Source organism: Temnothorax nylanderi, unplaced genomic scaffold (genome assembly GCF_030848795.1).
Source record: "Temnothorax nylanderi isolate EJ_2023f unplaced genomic scaffold, tnyl_v1.0 TNYL_tig0102_pilon, whole genome shotgun sequence".
In the NCBI taxonomy this organism is placed as follows: Eukaryota; Metazoa; Arthropoda; class Insecta; order Hymenoptera; family Formicidae; genus Temnothorax; species Temnothorax nylanderi.
This window is the reverse complement of record NW_027249164.1, coordinates 475,466-493,728: the sequence shown is the minus strand read 5'-3', so window position 1 is coordinate 493,728 and position 18,263 is coordinate 475,466. Positions and strand designations below refer to the sequence as shown.

General features: G+C 36.4%; 4 protein-coding genes across 6 annotated transcripts; 3 read left to right on the top strand and 1 right to left on the bottom strand.

The window, feature by feature from the left end:
- Nucleotides 1-131: 131 nt before the first annotated feature.
- On the top strand, nucleotides 132-2,652 carry LOC139775699 (aldo-keto reductase 1B-like). The gene is made up of 6 exons (XM_071711935.1): nucleotides 132-397; nucleotides 782-949; nucleotides 1,016-1,132; nucleotides 1,380-1,787; nucleotides 2,215-2,363; nucleotides 2,439-2,652. The coding sequence occupies exons 1-6, from the start codon at nucleotides 323-325 to the stop codon at nucleotides 2,479-2,481; spliced, it is 960 nt and encodes a 319-aa protein (XP_071568036.1). The 5' UTR covers nucleotides 132-322; the 3' UTR covers nucleotides 2,482-2,652.
- A 558-nt stretch (nucleotides 2,653-3,210) lies between these two features.
- LOC139775701 (aldo-keto reductase 1B-like) lies at nucleotides 3,211-6,746 on the top strand. Of its 2 annotated transcripts, none has more exons than XM_071711937.1 (8): nucleotides 3,211-3,371; nucleotides 4,254-4,399; nucleotides 4,652-4,819; nucleotides 4,976-5,092; nucleotides 5,434-5,628; nucleotides 5,834-6,031; nucleotides 6,110-6,258; nucleotides 6,681-6,746. In XM_071711937.1, exons 2-8 carry the CDS (start codon nucleotides 4,328-4,330, stop codon nucleotides 6,721-6,723), a joined length of 942 nt encoding a protein of 313 aa, XP_071568038.1. In that variant the 5' UTR covers nucleotides 3,211-3,371; nucleotides 4,254-4,327; the 3' UTR covers nucleotides 6,724-6,746. The 2 variants fall into 2 exon arrangements, with proteins under 2 accessions (XP_071568038.1, XP_071568039.1); XM_071711938.1 differs by lacking the exon at nucleotides 3,211-3,371 and adding an exon at nucleotides 3,993-4,089.
- Nucleotides 6,747-8,644: 1,898 nt separating this feature from the next.
- Nucleotides 8,645-12,116, top strand: LOC139775700 (aldo-keto reductase 1B). The gene is made up of 5 exons (XM_071711936.1): nucleotides 8,645-8,864; nucleotides 10,404-10,883; nucleotides 11,156-11,362; nucleotides 11,533-11,681; nucleotides 11,802-12,116. The coding sequence occupies exons 1-5, from the start codon at nucleotides 8,790-8,792 to the stop codon at nucleotides 11,842-11,844; spliced, it is 954 nt and encodes a 317-aa protein (XP_071568037.1). The 5' UTR covers nucleotides 8,645-8,789; the 3' UTR covers nucleotides 11,845-12,116.
- A 1,710-nt stretch (nucleotides 12,117-13,826) lies between these two features.
- Nucleotides 13,827-16,977, bottom strand: LOC139775698 (uncharacterized). Of its 2 annotated transcripts, none has more exons than XM_071711934.1 (5): nucleotides 16,388-16,977; nucleotides 15,916-16,205; nucleotides 14,835-15,266; nucleotides 14,491-14,758; nucleotides 13,827-14,355 (listed from the first exon to the last, which is right to left on the bottom strand). In XM_071711934.1, the coding sequence occupies exons 1-5, from the start codon at nucleotides 16,401-16,403 to the stop codon at nucleotides 14,048-14,050; spliced, it is 1,314 nt and encodes a 437-aa protein (XP_071568035.1). In that variant the 5' UTR covers nucleotides 16,404-16,977; the 3' UTR covers nucleotides 13,827-14,047. The 2 variants fall into 2 exon arrangements, with proteins under 2 accessions (XP_071568035.1, XP_071568033.1); XM_071711932.1 differs by having other exon boundaries at nucleotides 14,491-14,761; nucleotides 16,388-16,975.
- Nucleotides 16,978-18,263: the final 1,286 nt, after the last annotated feature.

Here is an 18,263-nt window from a genome sequence, read left to right as displayed (position 1 = left end):
TACTTTACATTTATTGTAACATCCAAACCTTAGAAACGAAGAAGATTGCAAAGAGATATGTTTTTAATTCGTAATTATCGGCTCATTTGCAATTGAAATTTTTCAAGTATACATAAATTTCGCTCTTGAAAAGTAAGGCATACTATTTTGTTAAAAGCTGTCAATTACATAATTTGAACGATAACGATAACGTGACTTTAACGTTTCTCTTGCGTGTTATGTTGGTATATATATATATATATATATATTGTGTCGGCTATAACGGTCTACTCTTAGTATAGTGCGCGTCACTTCGAGATAAACGTTTAACATTTGATGAACCATGGCAGCGCCGACTACGGTTTTGAACAACGGTATAAAGATTCCCGTACTCGGTCTCGGCACCTGGCAGGCAGGCGTAAGTAAAATCTCATGATCGCTTCTCTCTCGAAGAAATTTAACTCTTTCGTTCAGATTTGTTCACCGACATCTGGGTATCCAACGAGAAAGAGCCAGACGATATCTTTCAATGTCAGTGATAACACAAAAGTTCGTGATCATTAACGGAACCGTACGCGCAAGCGACTTGTGTGCTTAAAACAGCTTGCGACGGACCAAATTCTTGCAATTGAAAACTATACTACCCGAAAATTAAAAAATTGATCTCTCAGCTTAAACTTTTAAAAATATTTTATTACCCTAGCTTTAGGATGCTTTCTTCTTCCATTTGCCGAAATGAAGAAATCTTTTGAGTACACCAGCATCTTGAAATTCTAATTTACTTAATTTAATCTCGTCTTAGGATGATCCGAAGGTCGTCGAGCAAGCAGTACATGACGCCGTTGACGCTGGATATCGACATTTCGATTGCGCTTACATATATCAGAATGAAAAGGAAATCGGCAAGGTATTACGCGAGAAGATCGCGAAAGGGGTCGTGAAGAGGGAGGATCTGTTCATCACTACCAAGGTACACATTCGCGTTGTCCCATCGTCTGAATCCCGATAGTATTAATAAAATCTATCATATTTTCAGTTGTGGAACACGTTCCATAAACGAGAAAACGTGGTGCCGGCTTGCCGAAGATCCGTGGAGAACTTTGGCCTCGACTACGTGGACCTGTACCTGATGCACTGGCCCATATCTTATGCGGTAAAATTCAACGTTCGAACGCTTCTCGATGACTTTCAGAAGATGTTAGGTCACGACATAATCATAATCGTTATATAGATAAGAGTCAACGTTATCGTATCGTCGTTATTGACACGTTTATAACGCGAAAGAAGAAAAAAAAATAAATATCGCGATTTTATTTTGTAAGTGCGTTTCGCGTTAGGGTGAAAATAAAAATTGCGAGCATCTCTCGCCGTTCCTGCTTACGTCGCGATTATTATTTTAGGAAAATGCCGACGGAATAATACCGACGGACAAAGACGGCAAGCCGATGTTTGGATACGAAGATTTCCGTGACACGTGGCGCGGCATGGAGGAGTGCGTGAGATTGGGCTTAACGAGGAGTATTGGCCTAAGCAATTTCAACTCCGAGCAGATCGATCGCGTGTTATCGATCGCCCAAATAAAACCGGTAATGAATCAGGTGGAATGCCATCCGAATCTGAATCAGAGGAAATTGAGGGACTTTTGTGCGAGCCGTGACATAGCTGTGACAGCTTACAGCCCATTCGGTTCGCCTAATCGGCCTTGGGCTAAACCCGGCGATCCGAAAATCGTCCTCGAGGCACCGGAGATTGTAAATATCGGGGCCAAGTACGGCAAAACTCCCGGGCAAGTTATTCTGAGATACTTGGTAAGGCGTATTATTTATTAATTAGTCGCTGTACGCGACTACTGGATGTCTCTTTAACGGCATGATCCTTGGCCGACTTAAAGACGAGCTTTTCTTATTAAAAGTATCAAAGTATCTATAATTTTTTATTTATAAGTGATTGAAAAAGAAAAGCTTGCGAACTAAATTCTGGAGAAGCCAAATGAATGGTAAAACGATGTTCTCCAATTAATTTCACTTGAATTTTACTTAAAAAATATTAATTAGAAGTGTGTAGTTGAAAAAATATGTGCTGCGAAAAATTGGAAAGTTGCAATAACGACCTTTCTTTCTGATAAGGAAATATCGACTTTAAATTGGCCAAAGGAAACTGCGATTAAAAGGATACTCAATAATTTTAAGACACTCTCCTAGATCGAATAATTCAGCAATAATTTCTTATTAACAGGTTGACATTGGTACCATACCAATCCCAAAATCCGTTTCAAAGAAGCGTATCGAACAGAATATTGATATCTTCGATTTCAAGTTAACTCCGGAGGAAATTGCCACAATCGACAAGTTTGATTGCGGTGGACGTGTGGTGTATTTTGACGAGTACATTATATTATTTTAAAAAATTCCATTATATATAGTAGATTTCGAACGACTAAAGAACCTTCTATTTTTCAGATATAAAGTACACAAGGATTATCCTTTCCATTTGGAATTTTGATGGCGAACTTCTGGTGCAATCCTGCAGTCGTCGAGCACTATCGTACAATATCGATAATGTACAATATCGATAATGTGCAATATATATGATGACATATGCCTGCAGACTAAATCCCTCATTGCATTACAAAATAAATCCTATGTTGCATATTCGCGCCGGATCGAAATTCAATCTTGACTTCTTCATGCTCGACCACTCCTTGTCCTCAAGTAAATGAGATTCCATAAACTGAATCTCTTCTATTTTTCCACTACTTTTCAATTGACTATACACATATACAGAATGGAAATGACTGGCAATATTATAGATACACACGAGTGACGACGGCACATGAAGCATTTTCATTCTGCACAAGCAACGTTACGCGCGAGTAGTAGTTAAAGAGGGAGTTAATAATAAAGGATTTGCACGGTCCCAATAATTAATGAATTACAGGATTGCACTTCGACTGTATTTCAATATTCATTTCTAAACAATACTGCATATGATTTAATACACATTTCGTAAATGTACTGTAATAATTTCTTGTTATTATTAAACACTAGGTAAATATAAGATACACGTTATCTCAAATCTCACAGTGCAAAAAGTATATCTTTAGTATCGTGAAATTATCTAATCTAAAGTTAAATATTACATGTCTCAGCAAATGATCAGAGATCTAAATAATGATAAGTAATGCCGTTATCGCATTTCTCGCTTTGGTAAGCGTGACTTTCCTTTTTCACTTACAATCAATTAAAAACGTAAGAAGGAGATGAAACTGTAGACCGAATTATATAATGTCTAACGAATAAATAGCACGCGAACAGAGCCAGAAACGGTCACTGCGACGTATGTACGTAGAGCGTGTGGGATCATAGTCGAGAGTGAACGTTAATATCGTGCTGGTAAATGGAATTTCTGATGTTGTGTTATACGCGCGTGAGATGGATTTTCTGATTTCTAGACAGCTCAAAATATATATTTTCGCAATAACTCCCGATTTTAGAAAAAGTCGACGAATTCATTGTAGAGATACGTTTCATGAAGTCGTGGAAATTATATATTAATTTATACCAATCTTATATAATTATCTTTTTTTTACCGATAAAAGGCAATCAGAGTATCGCGAACTAAATCCGGACAATAGATTTCAACAGACATAACAATATCCTACAATCTTTGGAATTGATATTATTGTGATGTGCCGTATTTATAAACGATTATCATTTTTCAATCATTTTTTCATCGATGGGGGTTTTTTGAGACACACAATTATAAAACTATACATTGATTTATATTAATTTAAATTTTTTTATATTTATATTAATTTAAAAAATGTGGTATGATGTTTCTCAGCTTCGAATTTGAGCAATTTCCGGCCAGCAGTTTTATGATGCTAGCTGAAAACGTACACATACATATTTTATTGATTTTCTTATCAATGTAGTTGTACATATCTCCCTCCATCTCTCTCTCTCTCTCTCTCTCTCTCTCTCTCTCTCTCTCACACACAAAGATATTACTATAATACTATATGTATATACGCGAGACGCTACCGTAGTTCCTCGGTGTTTCTATGTGTTACATGTGCGTTCAGTTGCTATTTATTCGACGACCCTACTGGTGACGAGCGTTCCGAGATAGAAAAGAATCAGTTTACTCAGTGCTTTTATTTTCAGCGATAATAATTCTCGCAACACACACAGATCGTATACACGTATTGCGTGTCTATCGATCGTCGTGACGACGTTACCCGGATTCTGTAATAATCAAGGACTCTGTTGCAGAGAGCTGGTCGCTTCCTCTGACGGCCTTGCCATATACCCTTCCTGTTGTTTGCACCTATCTATCTGCGATAACAATGGCTAATATCCCGACAATTACATTCTCGAATGGACACAAAATGCCGATGTTGGGCCTCGGAACTTACAAGGTAAGTACGTGTCATGTTTCATAACATGCGATAGAAGTGGCATATATACATATATATATATATATGAGTTACATCATCATCCATCATCATGGATTGCGCTATTCGCGCGTTTCGTTTGAATCTGCATCAATCCTACTTATAACATAAACGACAATTTTTATTTAATATTTTTACCAGGGGCTTTATTTTTGTTCGCCAAACTCGCTTTACTGAATTATATTTTCTTCTTTTTTATTTTTGGAAACAAAACAGTCTCAGATGGAAAATGTGAAAAAAGCTGTTAAAGGGGCAATAGATCTCGGATATCGTCATATTGACACAGCTCTCTTTTATAACAATGAGAAAGAGATTGGGGAAGCAGTCCGTGAAAAAATCAAGGAAGGTAGCGTAACCAGGGAAGACCTGTTTATTACCACGAAGGTGAGATCAATAAATGGTTACGTATAAAAATGTATCTAAAATTTTTAACATTTTAGTCACGTATTAAATTCTAATTAATTAATCCTTTATAAGAGACTCAATAATTTAAATTGAACATTCTGCCTCGTTTTAATTGTATTATTTGTTCCTTCGTAGCTATGGAATAATGTTCACAAAGAGGAACTTGTTGTCCCGGCCTGCAAACAATCGTTGGCAAATCTCGGTTTAGAGTATGTGGATCTCTATTTAATTCACTGGCCATTCGCTTTCAAGGTAAGCATTGACATCAATGTGAAACTGAGATTTTGTCTTCCATGGCTATACAAGCAATTCAAGAAATTGCACAGCAACGGTTTGACGGTTTCGAGATACATGTAACTGCACAGCGTTATCTAATAATAAAGATAACAATTTTTTATAAAAGGAATTAAGGAAAAAAGCTGTTAATCTAATATAAAATGGAGTATGCTGTTATCGACGATATGTATAGTCGATTCTCAATCATGTTGAGAATATGATTATTAACAGCAAATTCTTATTCGGCGAAGGAACGACTATGAATATCGTCCTATGATTTTTCAATTCACAATATTTATCCGGATAATGTCTTCCAGGAGGGTAATGATTTGCTGCCTCAAGACGCTACTGGAAATCTTGCCGAATCGGATGTCGATTACTTGGAAACGTGGAGAGGAATGGAAGAGTGCGTTCGCCAAGGCTTAACTCGCAGCATTGGAATCAGCAACTTCAATTCCGAGCAAATTACCCGATTACTTAAATCGGCCAAAATCGCACCAGTTAATAATCAAGTATGTGGTACCATCTAAATCCACAATTGTCGTATTTTCGATCACTTTTGCATTTTTGAGAAAATTAATTTATATTTTTTCGATGAATCAGTATTCTTGTATATTTTTTAAAAGTTTAAAAACTATACTAAAATAGATATGACTCATATTATATTAACGCATCAAAAAATTAATGACTTAATAATGTCAAGAAATTCTGTTATAGATTGAAATTAATATAAACGTAAACCAGGAAAAATTAGTGGACTTTTGCAAGAAACACAATATCACGGTAACTGCTTACTCTCCCTTGGGACAACCTGGAAATTCATCGGGCATCGACAACAAATTAGATAGTCCCTTAATATTGCAACTTGCAAAAAAATACAAGAAGACGCCGGCGCAAATAGCACTTCGATATGTCGTATGTAACAAAAAAAGAATTAACAACTGTTTTTTTTTAATTAAGAGAGATGTATACAGTCGTACTTTACTTTCCTAGTATCAACACGGAGCTGCGCCGATACCTAAGTCTGTAACTACAAGTCGAATTAAGGAAAACATGGAAATTTTTGATTTCACGTTAACATCCGATGAGATGAACGCTATCCGTGAACTCGGCACTGGAAAGAGGGTAGCAGCTTTCAACGAGTAAGTATTAGAACATGCAAGATATTTTACGTTTCATAATATCTTCTTCTATGTATGAATATTTTGGAACCTCGAGATCTTTAAAAATTTTATTAATCTTTATTCTTTCAATAGAGCGCGTTAAATTTTGATTTTAAACGGTCTTTATACTTTGTGTCAGAATTCTGTATACAATTTTATGTGCCGTATAATGTAAACTATTCGAGAAGAATCGAGATACACATTTAGATAAATATATTAAAATACGCACATACATTAAAATATCTGACGCAAATTATAGATTATTTAAAGTGGACTATGATGAACAACAAGTATTAAAGATTCGAATTACGACGCATTATAAGCTATTTGCATATTATACATACCTACATTATAAATTGTTTATATTTTCTTTTAACAATTTTTTTGTTTCTGTGTTGCAGAGGGAAACATTTCAAATACTATCCTTTCAACATTCCGTTTTAAACGAAATTGATATGGTAAAGACAGAGGAAGAAAGAAAAAGAAAAGATAAATTATAAACATATACATATAAATGAATAATACAAAAAGAGTTTTATATAAGAACAAATCTTATGTGCATATAAACATATTTTAATATATTTTAATATATTTTAATATATTTTAATATATTTTGTTATTTAAAGCAGTGCTTTATATAAAATATAGGTCAAAAATATTTTCATATAAATAGTTGTTTCTTCATTTTCTGATAATCCATAGATATAAATAAAACAATGATTGAGAAATATCATAATTAAACATTGTACAGCTTAACACGACATTTCTTGAAATTTACGATCAGGTAACATCGTGAATTTATCAAATCTACAATACAGCAGGAAATAAGTCGTGACATCGTAGATAATTGTATTAGTATCCCCTTTAAAAGCTCATGTTCCCACGACGGTGTTTGAAGCTCGCTCGACCCTTGGTCTAGCCAATTACAGCTATCGGGCGCTGCGAAAAATTTCAAGGCCAAGACCACTTGCACGAATGAATTTTTCGTCCGCTCCGTGCGACACGTAATATAACATATTCGAAATGAAGCACGTTTTAATCTAAATTCAAAAATCCCACGTGCCGCAATGTTTGATATAAATCGAGAGATAGAAGCTTTAGAAGCTGGCGGAAAATTTTACGCCTTTTATCGTTTTTTTTTTTTCGGCTATACCCGCGGATCGTCACGTTTATAAAAAACTTGTTTCGGAATGCCGTTTATATTATAAGTCGTATTGCATATGCATCTGAAAATTCTCCAATTTAATTTTAGCAAGATTTTGTTTTATGCAAGATATTCTATTCTCTGCGTCAAATTTTAATTGATCTTTTTTAAAAAATATGCTTGCCGTTGTTTAATTGTCAATATAAGAGAATAGTGTCGATTGGTATCGACAGAAAGAGGGCGAATGATTGATGGTTTACTTTTTATTAACAAGAAGAAGAATACCTTAAGGTATTTATAACGTAATTAAAAAATTTAGAAACTCTAATCGTAAGATAATTTGCGAATACTTATTTGTTTTTGCAATTACAATGTCGTGCTAGAGAGAATAAATATTCGATCGGTATTAAAATCGCTATTCCCTGAAGTTAACGAGAACATTCATTAAGCATTTTGCTATTCTTAAGAATAAAATAAATCTTAAAAATAAGAAATTCGGTTGTCAGTAAAATTCGCTTTGCAACAGATTCGTTGTATATGACCGTCGTCGAATCATCAATTTTGTTCGGCTGTCTTATTAAACGTTACACGTTATACACCGTAAATGGAGCTTGTTCTTCCGCAAGGAGTCGTCTCAAGGGCCCGATTCATTACTTCGAATATCCTAAACGGTCGCTGGAACTTTCCACGGTGCCGGACAAACGAATTCAGCCACCACCACCACGCGGTCATTCGAATCGGAATCGTTGCTGATCGATGTGTGAGTGTTGATGCGTATCAGCGATATCGTCGTTATGCAAAAATCATGATACATGCAGTACCACAAGGGTCAACATTTCTAAAGTTGTTTTTTTTTTTTTTAATACATGGTCACAAAACGATAAATTGCGAGTATATAGCAACACGAAACTGCGATACATATATATTAATTAGGGCCGGAAAGCGTTGGAAATAACCGTTGTTTAATGAGCAAGACCGATAATTGCATTAAGAATTAAGGTTCGAGCACGTAGATGATTAATATTCAGCGAGCTGAATATCGTTTCGGTGGATCGTTAATGAATTTTCGAGTGACGCGACTGACGCGAATTGCGATCAAGTCCCTAACGCCGGCACACCAATACAAACGCGTAACGGTAGTCTCGGAGCAAAATCTATGTTGCCGTTGAGAATCCGCGGTCCTCCTAGGTGGGGACATTTATAAAAGGGTCGGGTCGGAGCACAGCTGCCAGCAGTGTGCAGCAGTGCCAGCATTGCGTCGCCGATCCAGACGTCAGACTGGGTTTCCACGTGGCAACCGCGTAGACTCTCTCGCACGCGTATTTTTTTCCCGTAATCATCGACGTCCCAGTGACACACATAAAAAATGGCCCTCAGCGCACCGAAAGTGAAGTTCTACAACGGCAACGAAGTGCCGATCTTCGGTCTGGGCACATGGAAGGCAAGTCTTTCCCTATTATAGTTCAGACTAGACATCTTTGTTTTTCTCGCGACGTATTTAGCTTCGTCCGCGGGTCGTATTTCGTGGAAATTGCGAGTATCACGTGTGCGGATATTATTTTGCAATGCTTTCGCCACGTAAACGAGAATTTGTTTCTTATCTGACTGCAGCTCTCGTATCGGCAAAATTTAAGTCTAATCATCCTCGTTTTTCGTCATACGAGATTATTTTATCGATTTCGGTTTCACAAATGTGAAACTTGACTGATTCGTGGATTTAGTAATAGTAGAATGAAAAATCGAGACATTATGAGTGAAATGGAATTATTAATATACTAGCATCTCTTGTTATTATTATCGATAATACATTCTTGTTTGATTTCTGAAGTCTGGAATATTTCAATGTCATTATATATAGTCGACTATCTGAAGATCAAATGGTGAAGATAACAGACACGCGCAATGTTAGGCAATTATTTCAGGCAGTGCCGTACATAGTATACAGAAATTCAAAGAAGAGAGAACTTTAAATAAGGCAAAGGGAGAAAAAATACATTTAAAGTGAAGAAAGAAACCAATTTTTAATAAATGCTCTTGACATGTATTTTATTTTACAATACATTTTATTTGTTGTTTGATTACATATGTATATATGCACTTTAGTTTTTGCATACAATAAGCAGTCTTTTTTTTCAAAGTTCTCTTTTTTTTAGCGAAAAATGTTTAGCGTGAACGTTTTTACGTAATGTTTCACTTATCATGTAATGGAGATGATAATCCCTGGGTTCTGTAAAACGCATATGCCATGCGCGCATTTTTTCTATAGTAAACGTTACGTATGCTATAGATAAATGCGCGCATATGCGCTTTACGGAACCCAAGGAATGTTTCACTATCATTACCTCCGTTACAATTTTCTTTATCAGTTTAAGTGCAAATATATGTTATGCAATCAACTATTCGATAACTGATCATGTAATGGAGATGATAATTCCTGGGTTCTGTAAAACGCATATGCCATGCGCGCATTTTTTCTATAGTAAACGTTACGTATGCTATAGATAAATGCGCGCATATGCGCTTTACGGAACCCAAGGAATGTTTCACTATCATTACCTCCGTTACAATTTTCTTTATCAGTTTAAGTGCAAATATATGTTATGCAATCAACTATTCGATAACTGATTACTTAGTATATTCTAACTTGAACACTTTTAAACCATTATATGTATATGTGTATCATTCACATATGTATATCTATTCGAGATCATCGAAGTAATATAATGTTTAATCCCAAAATTATTTGTGAAATCTAGGAAATAATTTTCGGGCTTACATTATATTTAATTTTAACTTCTTTTATCTTATAATTAGAATTTCATTATCTGTTTGTTTTTGAGAAACGTAATATAATACATAGATAACATTAAATATTAGCACTTTTGCGATTAGACCTGCACGCTAGACCTTTCTTGAGAAAGAGAGTCCGACCCTTGAGAAAAATGGTCAGATATATTAATTTAATTCGTTTTTATTTCAGTCTAAACCAGGAGAAGTTACACAAGCTGTGAAAGATGCCATTGATATCGGCTACAGACATATCGACTGCGCTCACGTTTATGGCAACGAGAAGGAAGTTGGTGCCGCTATCCAGGCGAAAATAGCGGAGGGTGTCGTGAAGAGAGAAGATCTGTTTATTACAAGCAAGCTATGGAATACCTTTCATAGCCCTAATCTGGTTGAACCAGCCATCAAACGAACGCTAGCCGATCTCGGTCTCGATTACGTAGATCTCTATTTAATTCACTGGCCATTCGGATACAAAGAGGGCGGAGAACTTTTCCCTACAAATCCTGACGGTACCACCGCATTCAGCGACGTAGATTACCTCAATACTTGGAAGAGTATGGAAGGTGTGCTGTCCAAAGGTCTTGCGAAAAACATCGGTGTCAGTAATTTTAATTCCGAGCAGATTACCAGATTACTCGAGAAAGCATCGGTCAAGCCTGTTACAAATCAGGTAAATAAAAAGTGATAAAATAATCGAAAGAAACTTTCTGATGGTAGTAAATTTTTAGTTTAATCTAATTATATTACGTTAATTTCGAAATTTTTAAATACTGTTTTTTGGAAGATTAAAAATTTAATAATGCATAAAGAAATCCTTTTCTTTTACATTCCTTAACATCTTTTGCTTCATACAGTTTAGAGAACGTAGAATTTATATACAGAGAAATGCGAAGAGTTACCTCCATTAACATCTTATAGACATTTATATATATATTTTTTTAGGTTGAATGTCATCCATATTTAACGCAAAAGGGACTATCAAACTTCTGCAAGGAAAAGGGCATTCTTATTACAGCATATAGTCCACTTGGATCACCAGACAGACCATGGGCCAAGCCGGATGACCCAAAATTATTGGACGACAAGAAATTAATTGAGCTCGCGAAAAAGTACAACAAGACACCTGCACAAATAGTTATTCGTTATCAAGTATGTTATTAAGATATTAATGTCTCCAAGCATATTTTCAAATAAATTAGATGTATTGAATATAATTTCAATTTTTTAATTAAATTTAAGAATTTAGCGTTTATGAAACTGATAGCTTGATATATTAATAATATTTATTCAAAATTGTAATATTATATAACTATTTGCAGGTGGATCGTGGCCATATAGTGATTCCCAAATCAGTCACCAAGTCACGAATCGCTCAAAACATGGACATATTTGACTTTAAACTTTCACCTGAAGACGTTGCTTATATTGATACTTTTGATTGCAACGGAAGAATTTGTGCACTTAATAAGTTAGTAGTTTACAATTGTCATTTATACAAACAATATTTTATACCAATTATAGCATATATATATAGCATATAATAATTGTATCAGGTTGCGATATATTAATGTTTTTTATTCTTTTTCAGTGCAAGTGCCAGCCCCTATTATCCGTTCCATATTCCATTCTAAGTAATCAAAATGAACAAGTGAGACTATAATATATCTGCGTGTTTCTTTTATTAAACTTTTTGCATTAAAATATAATTTTGAAAATTATTAATTTGTGCATATATAAATAATATTTCTTCTTAATAATATTTTCTTATAATATATTATTTTTATATACATAGATAAGTACATTCTTGTTACCAGATATTTCTCAAATATAAATTTTTATATAACAATTGTACCAAATCTTGTACACGTGTGTGCAAATAAAGGAATTTTTGCGCTGAATAAAATGAGACTAAAGTAAGTCATATTATTAATGTAACAAATGTTTGGATATTAATTATATTGCTACGATAAATTAGCTGGCTTAGCAATCACAAGAGCAACACTCGCAAAACCTCTTATTGTTGTTATTGCTATCAACTTTCGAAGCCAAATACAGCAGAAAGGTACTAATTGATGAGTCTTGTCCAGCAGTAACACTGCAATTACGCAACAGAGTCGATAATTCTTATCAGCGTTTTTCTTTCGTAATCGTATTTGCACGTATTAATTTACATGCATACGGCAGAAGTCACGCATGCATGTATCGTTACAAATTTTATTAGGATCACATAGCACCGAAGGTTGCGTTAATTGTTTAGGACGTTTAGGTGATCGTGTAACAGCTGAAAATTTATGCACTTATTAACTTTATGGGCTTTTGCACGAGAATACGTGATAACGTTTTTACCACCTCGAATAAATCAAGTTCTTACGATGATAATCGTTACTTTCTTTGAGTACGACTACTGCACGAAGTGCACTTAAAAGTTTTCCGTTTCTAGTAGATCTTTTTTCCCCGTTTTTTGTATTAAATTTCGTTATTTTCATTTTTGTTTGCACAGGTGGGCGAGCGAGTCGTATCTTGAATTGGTCAGCCGTCATATGAACATTTTAAGTGCCGTTTAATTGGCGATATTTTAGCGTATCAGGCTGGGGGCTGTAACTATGCCTCGGACCTTTGGATTAAACAGTGTACGTAATGTGTTTGCCAGATTAGTGCGGGCTACAAACCACGGTCATCCATCATATCGTTTAGTTTCTTTTAATAGCTTTTCGTTTTGAGTGGACAAGCCGGACGTTGTCGGGGAAATGAATCCATACTCTTTCAACTTTGTGACGGTTGCGACCCAGATACTCGCTCGTGCAAATTGGTATTAGGTAAAGTATTAGCGGAAATGAAAGCTACCGATGTTCGTCGATAACTAGAACTTCCTCGGTCCTCCTCATGGAAAGAAGAGTTCTTTGACGTGGACACCTTTTGATTTCCTTCTACCTAGTGGATTACAAGAAAAAAATCAAGCCAAGTATTGCATCGCTGGTAGGACCGGCGATTTCTTCGTGGCAGTATTTCCGCGTACTTTTCTGAAATTATCGACATCAATAAAATGATTGCGAACGCACCGAAAATGTTACTAATGTTAATTTAGGATATGATTTTGGAATAGTACCCAGGTAGCAAGCACTCGTCATTTTGACGTCAAATGACGTCAAAAGACGTCAAAATGACAGACTTTTGACGTCAATTGACGTCAAAATGACGAGTCTTGCTACCTGGGTATATTATTTAGCAACGATAATGAATCTAACACTATTTTTAAACTGTCATAATCTCGAATAAAGTTATATTTGAAATTTTATAGCATATAACTTGGTAATATATTTATTTGAAATTTTAGTAACTATTTGCAGGTGGATCGTGACCATATAGTGATTCCTAAATCAGCTGTCAAATCGCGAATATATAGGATATATTAGATAATTGTATCGAATTGCAGTGTATTAATATTTTTTTTTTCATTTTCAGAGAAAAAGCTAGTCCTCATTATCCGTTAAATATTCCATTATAATTAAATAAATAAATGAGAATATGATATATCTATGTATATCTTCTGTTAAACTTCTTGTACATGAGAACAAATTTTTAAACTACTATATTAAATGTGAGCATATATAAATAATATTAATTTCCTCTTATAATATTTTTTTATAATACTTTTATAAATGTTAAGAATAAGAACAGTCTCATTATCGTTTGTCAAATATCAATTTTTTTGTATAAAAATTCAATTATATAAAAACCTATACATATGTTAAAAGGAATTTTTAAACTGTCTAAGAGGACATTAAAACCGATCAATTTTGCTGATTGATAAATGTTTGGGTATCAATTACATTACTACGATAAATCATCGTTGGCTTCGCAACCACAGGAGCAACACTCGCAAAATTCCTCCTCATCGCTGTTGCTATCATCTATTTCCGATTCTGAATGCAGCATCCCTGAAGGCACTGATTGAGCGTCGTCTAACGATCTGATGCTGCAATCACACGGGATCGACAATTCGCCCCTGCGTTTTTCTTCGCAATCGTATCTATTGATATTAATTTGCTTGCATGCGGCAGGAGTGGTGCACTCGTTGCAAGTTTCACTGGGATCACATGGCACCGAAGATTGCGCTAATTGTTTAGGTGGTCGCGATACACCTAAAAATTTATGCGTTTACACTATTAAATTTTATGTCAAACAGATTTACGTTTGTATAAGTTTTCATTACGTAGAATATTCCTAATAAAATTTGAAAGAAAACAAGTCGGTTACGCATCGGCTTGTACACATGCCTGTTTTCGAGGCGACGCTGAATAGGGACTCACAAGGAGGCTTCGTCGAACACGGAGACTTGGATTTGAATCGAGCGGAAGAAACCCGTCGGCAAGATTTACAACAAGTGCAATCGCGCGATTTACTCGCGGTTGCACGTGACGCCGGATGGTCCAGCGGGACGCAGCATGAAAGCGGTGGATACAATTTTTCGCAAGCTCCTAATGGTTTCTTCGACGCCTTCTCGTAGGCAGTTAACGTTATCGACGTTGCACATGGACAGCAAGCCTTCTAAATTAAGAGATAAGCATAAAATTGGGAATAGATAAATATATTTTATCTACGCCCTTACACCACTACTCACTCGTTTCTTATCTTCAAGATGATATTTTTTCTTCGTCACGTGTTTATTAAGTGTGTAATCTTCTAAAGGATCGAATAACTTTTTGTTAATTCCTCTAGAGTGGCTCTGCACGCGTTCCGTCATTTTTCCGCTATCACGCTGAAATTTCTTGCAGGACAGCAACTTGCCCATTTGTCGCCTGTACATGAATTCTTTACTTTCCAGCTCGCTGATGCAATTCTTCAGTTTCAATTCTTCCTCAGCGAGCTGACGGATCTTTCTCAGACATATCAGATCTTCGGAGTGGACGGAGTGTAGACTGGGCGTATTGTATCTCTGTACCTCGTTACGCATTCCTGTCAATTTTTCCTCCATCTCCTTGTTAGCCAACTCCAAGGACTCCAGCTCCATTCCAGTTTCCTCCAGTTTCACATCCGCGTCTATGATCTTGTCCTGCATCAATAGAAAGTTGATTGTGAATTTCCGTCGCAGGAATTATTAATCTGTAACATTTGCGGCCGTTTAATTCCCGATTTTTCAAAGATTATTCAATGATAACAAATGTTTTAAATACATATGCATGATATATTCTTCATATTATATAATCTGTACACGTTATATTTTATTTATACATTATGTTCTGTGTGAATATAATTTCACGATTTATCGTATTTTCACTTCTATATAAAAATTTTAAATATGGAAATACTTTAATATGTATTACCTAGTATATTGCATCTATGGTAGTACTGCACCAGAAAGCTACTTTTAAATCTAAAAAGCAATATTTTTAGATCCCCTAACATCCTTTCGCATAGTATCTCATTTTAAGAAAAATGCTACCATTGTACACAGGTAGAAGCAACTAAATTAATATTTTTACTCTAACAATCTATGTTAAACTTTTTTTTAAAATAAAATATACTTAAAACATCTGGTTTACATTTGAAGTAGTACAATGTTTAAAACACTTGTTTAAACGTAAACATTTAAGAATTTAAGTTACAATCCTGGAAACGCTTTAACATCGCGACGTATAAATTTTCGCGTTAAAAAAAGGAATTACCCGGATTCTTATCGTCGAATGTCAATCGTGCCGTACATGCAACTGTGACGTTTCCTGGTGGAGACCGTCGACCGCGCTTTTCAATTCGGCGAGAAGTCTGTCGGCGGGGTCCGGCTGCGGCGAGAACCTATTCACGATCTCCCGTACCTTGTCGTACGGCCCATCGCGGCAATCTCGCTCGGTCATCCACATGTTGTACGCCATCAGAGCCGGAATGGAGCGTTCCATCGTGGCAACTTTGTTCTTAAGCTCTCGGTGGCGGCCGATCAGGTCGCACCGACGTTCCTCGATCTCGGACGCGACGTTCGCCAACGGCGAGTCAAGCTCTAGAAGAGAATAAGTCATTGTCCTTTTTATTTAATTTTAACTGAAATATTTTTAACTGAATCAACCGAATTAACTAAGACTAATCCTGGACCGTCGCACAGGATGCTGTTTACTTATGTCTTCCGCAACCGTCCAGTGGACGGTGATTAAAGGGATGAATTGGATATAAGGTTGTACTCACCAGTTTTAGTCGACATTCCAATGAATTCGGTTAAAATATACGGATGAAATTTGTTCGCACGGACGTTGGCGGTCCGCGGCTTTGTCTTCTACTTGATACTTTCGAATTGGAGCGCAAAAGAATGGAAATAACGAATTGCTTCCGCCGGAGAGCGGCGTTGAAGTTTCAAGAGTGGGTGAGGTTGTGTGCATACCTTTTGTCGACGGTATATCGATATCAGTGCGGTAGCGATAACCGTGTTATCGAAAGTAAGGTATTTAAAATTTTTAAATATACTCGCAAAGCTATCGCGAATTAAATGTGGGTCGACCTTTATGCATCGAGATCCGGATGTGCAAAACAAAAAAAAATTGTGACACGTCCGTACACTCTCGGCAAATTCCCCCTCCGGCGTTTCTCTCGCAGTTAAGTATTACGGAATATATTATATAATATGCAGAATGATATAAACATTTTTTAATTATACTCGGTTATTACGAAAGACGAGGACAGAGATCATCTGGATATTTGAAATCTGGAGCACGCCACGTGCGGCCAATCGAGCCACAATGTTACTACTACTCGGCTTATTCAATAGTACGAGAGTATATCAAGTGACCTACTTATGATTATTAATGAACGATTGCGTAACGGATTTGTGTAACATTTCGTGCAATCGTTGCAAACGATATTCCATTGCTTCACCTCACACATGCGTGAGGTGATATAACCTAATATTTAATTAGCAAAAAGACATTAACAAGGTCTGTTTTACTCCTGAATAATTAGCATGGAATATCCTGCGTGGCTTTTCCTGAAAGCATTAAACGGCGAAAGGATTTTTCTTCAGAAAATTTTAATGTTTGCACAGCAAACTGGAGGAGTCGACTACGCGACGGGACGGGGATGACGATGACTTCTCCTTGGTAACTGTAACAAGCGCTTCCCTTCAGGAGAGCACCGGCAGCACCCTCACTGGGTCCATCTATACGAATTGGGAGGAGAAATTTGCGTGTCGCTCGTTACAGAGTCGAGGCCGCGTCTTCAGCTATCGAAAGAGGAGGACTCACGTCAAGGATGGAATCTTTAACGCACCGGCTGGTGTCTGTCCGCGTAGCGTTACCTCGTCGATCATTCGCCGTAATGCAGGTCGAATGTTGTTTAACGTAATTATTAAGAACTTTATTTCGAGTAAATCGAGATGACTTTTCCGTGAATCATCGGCAAATGACGTGTTTGAGATGCATTCTATGTTTTGTCTAGTCACTCCTGGTCAATTGCTTTCCACACAGATGATACGTGAAAGAGAGGACGAAGCAAAGATCGGGATTTTATTTTGAGTAGATTAAAATGATTTTTCCACAAATTAGCTGAAATCTGCAAATAGCGTGTTTAAAATAAAAAGTGCGTCCCATGTTTTGTCGAGTCAGTGGCCTCCCACGCAGAAAATACGCGAATAAAATAACAAAGCAGCAAAGATCGATCGATATTCTCCTCGGGATTATCAGTGAATGAATAAATTAGTGACAGAAGTACGATTTTGTTTGCAGGCGATTCTCGGCTCGTGTTCGTTTGGCCGCAGAAGGCCAGCCGGGGTCGGCTCTCGAACGTCTTTGCGCCTCTGCTTCGTGGCGTTCTGATCGGATTATTGTTTGTAGACGCTCTTCATTTGTGGCCTGGAGAATTCTTGCCCACTTGTCTACCATCGACCATGCCGATAACCCTGCCGCCCGTCACATGTAACGTTATTGAGCCACGTTGGTACGATAACAACTGACTCATAGTTGAAAACGCCTAATCACGCTTACGTAAACGAATTTTTTGCGATACCGCGGTTGCCATTTAACAAACACTGTACAATCTTTAATAAAGATCAAGTTACTTCGTCCAGAGATCT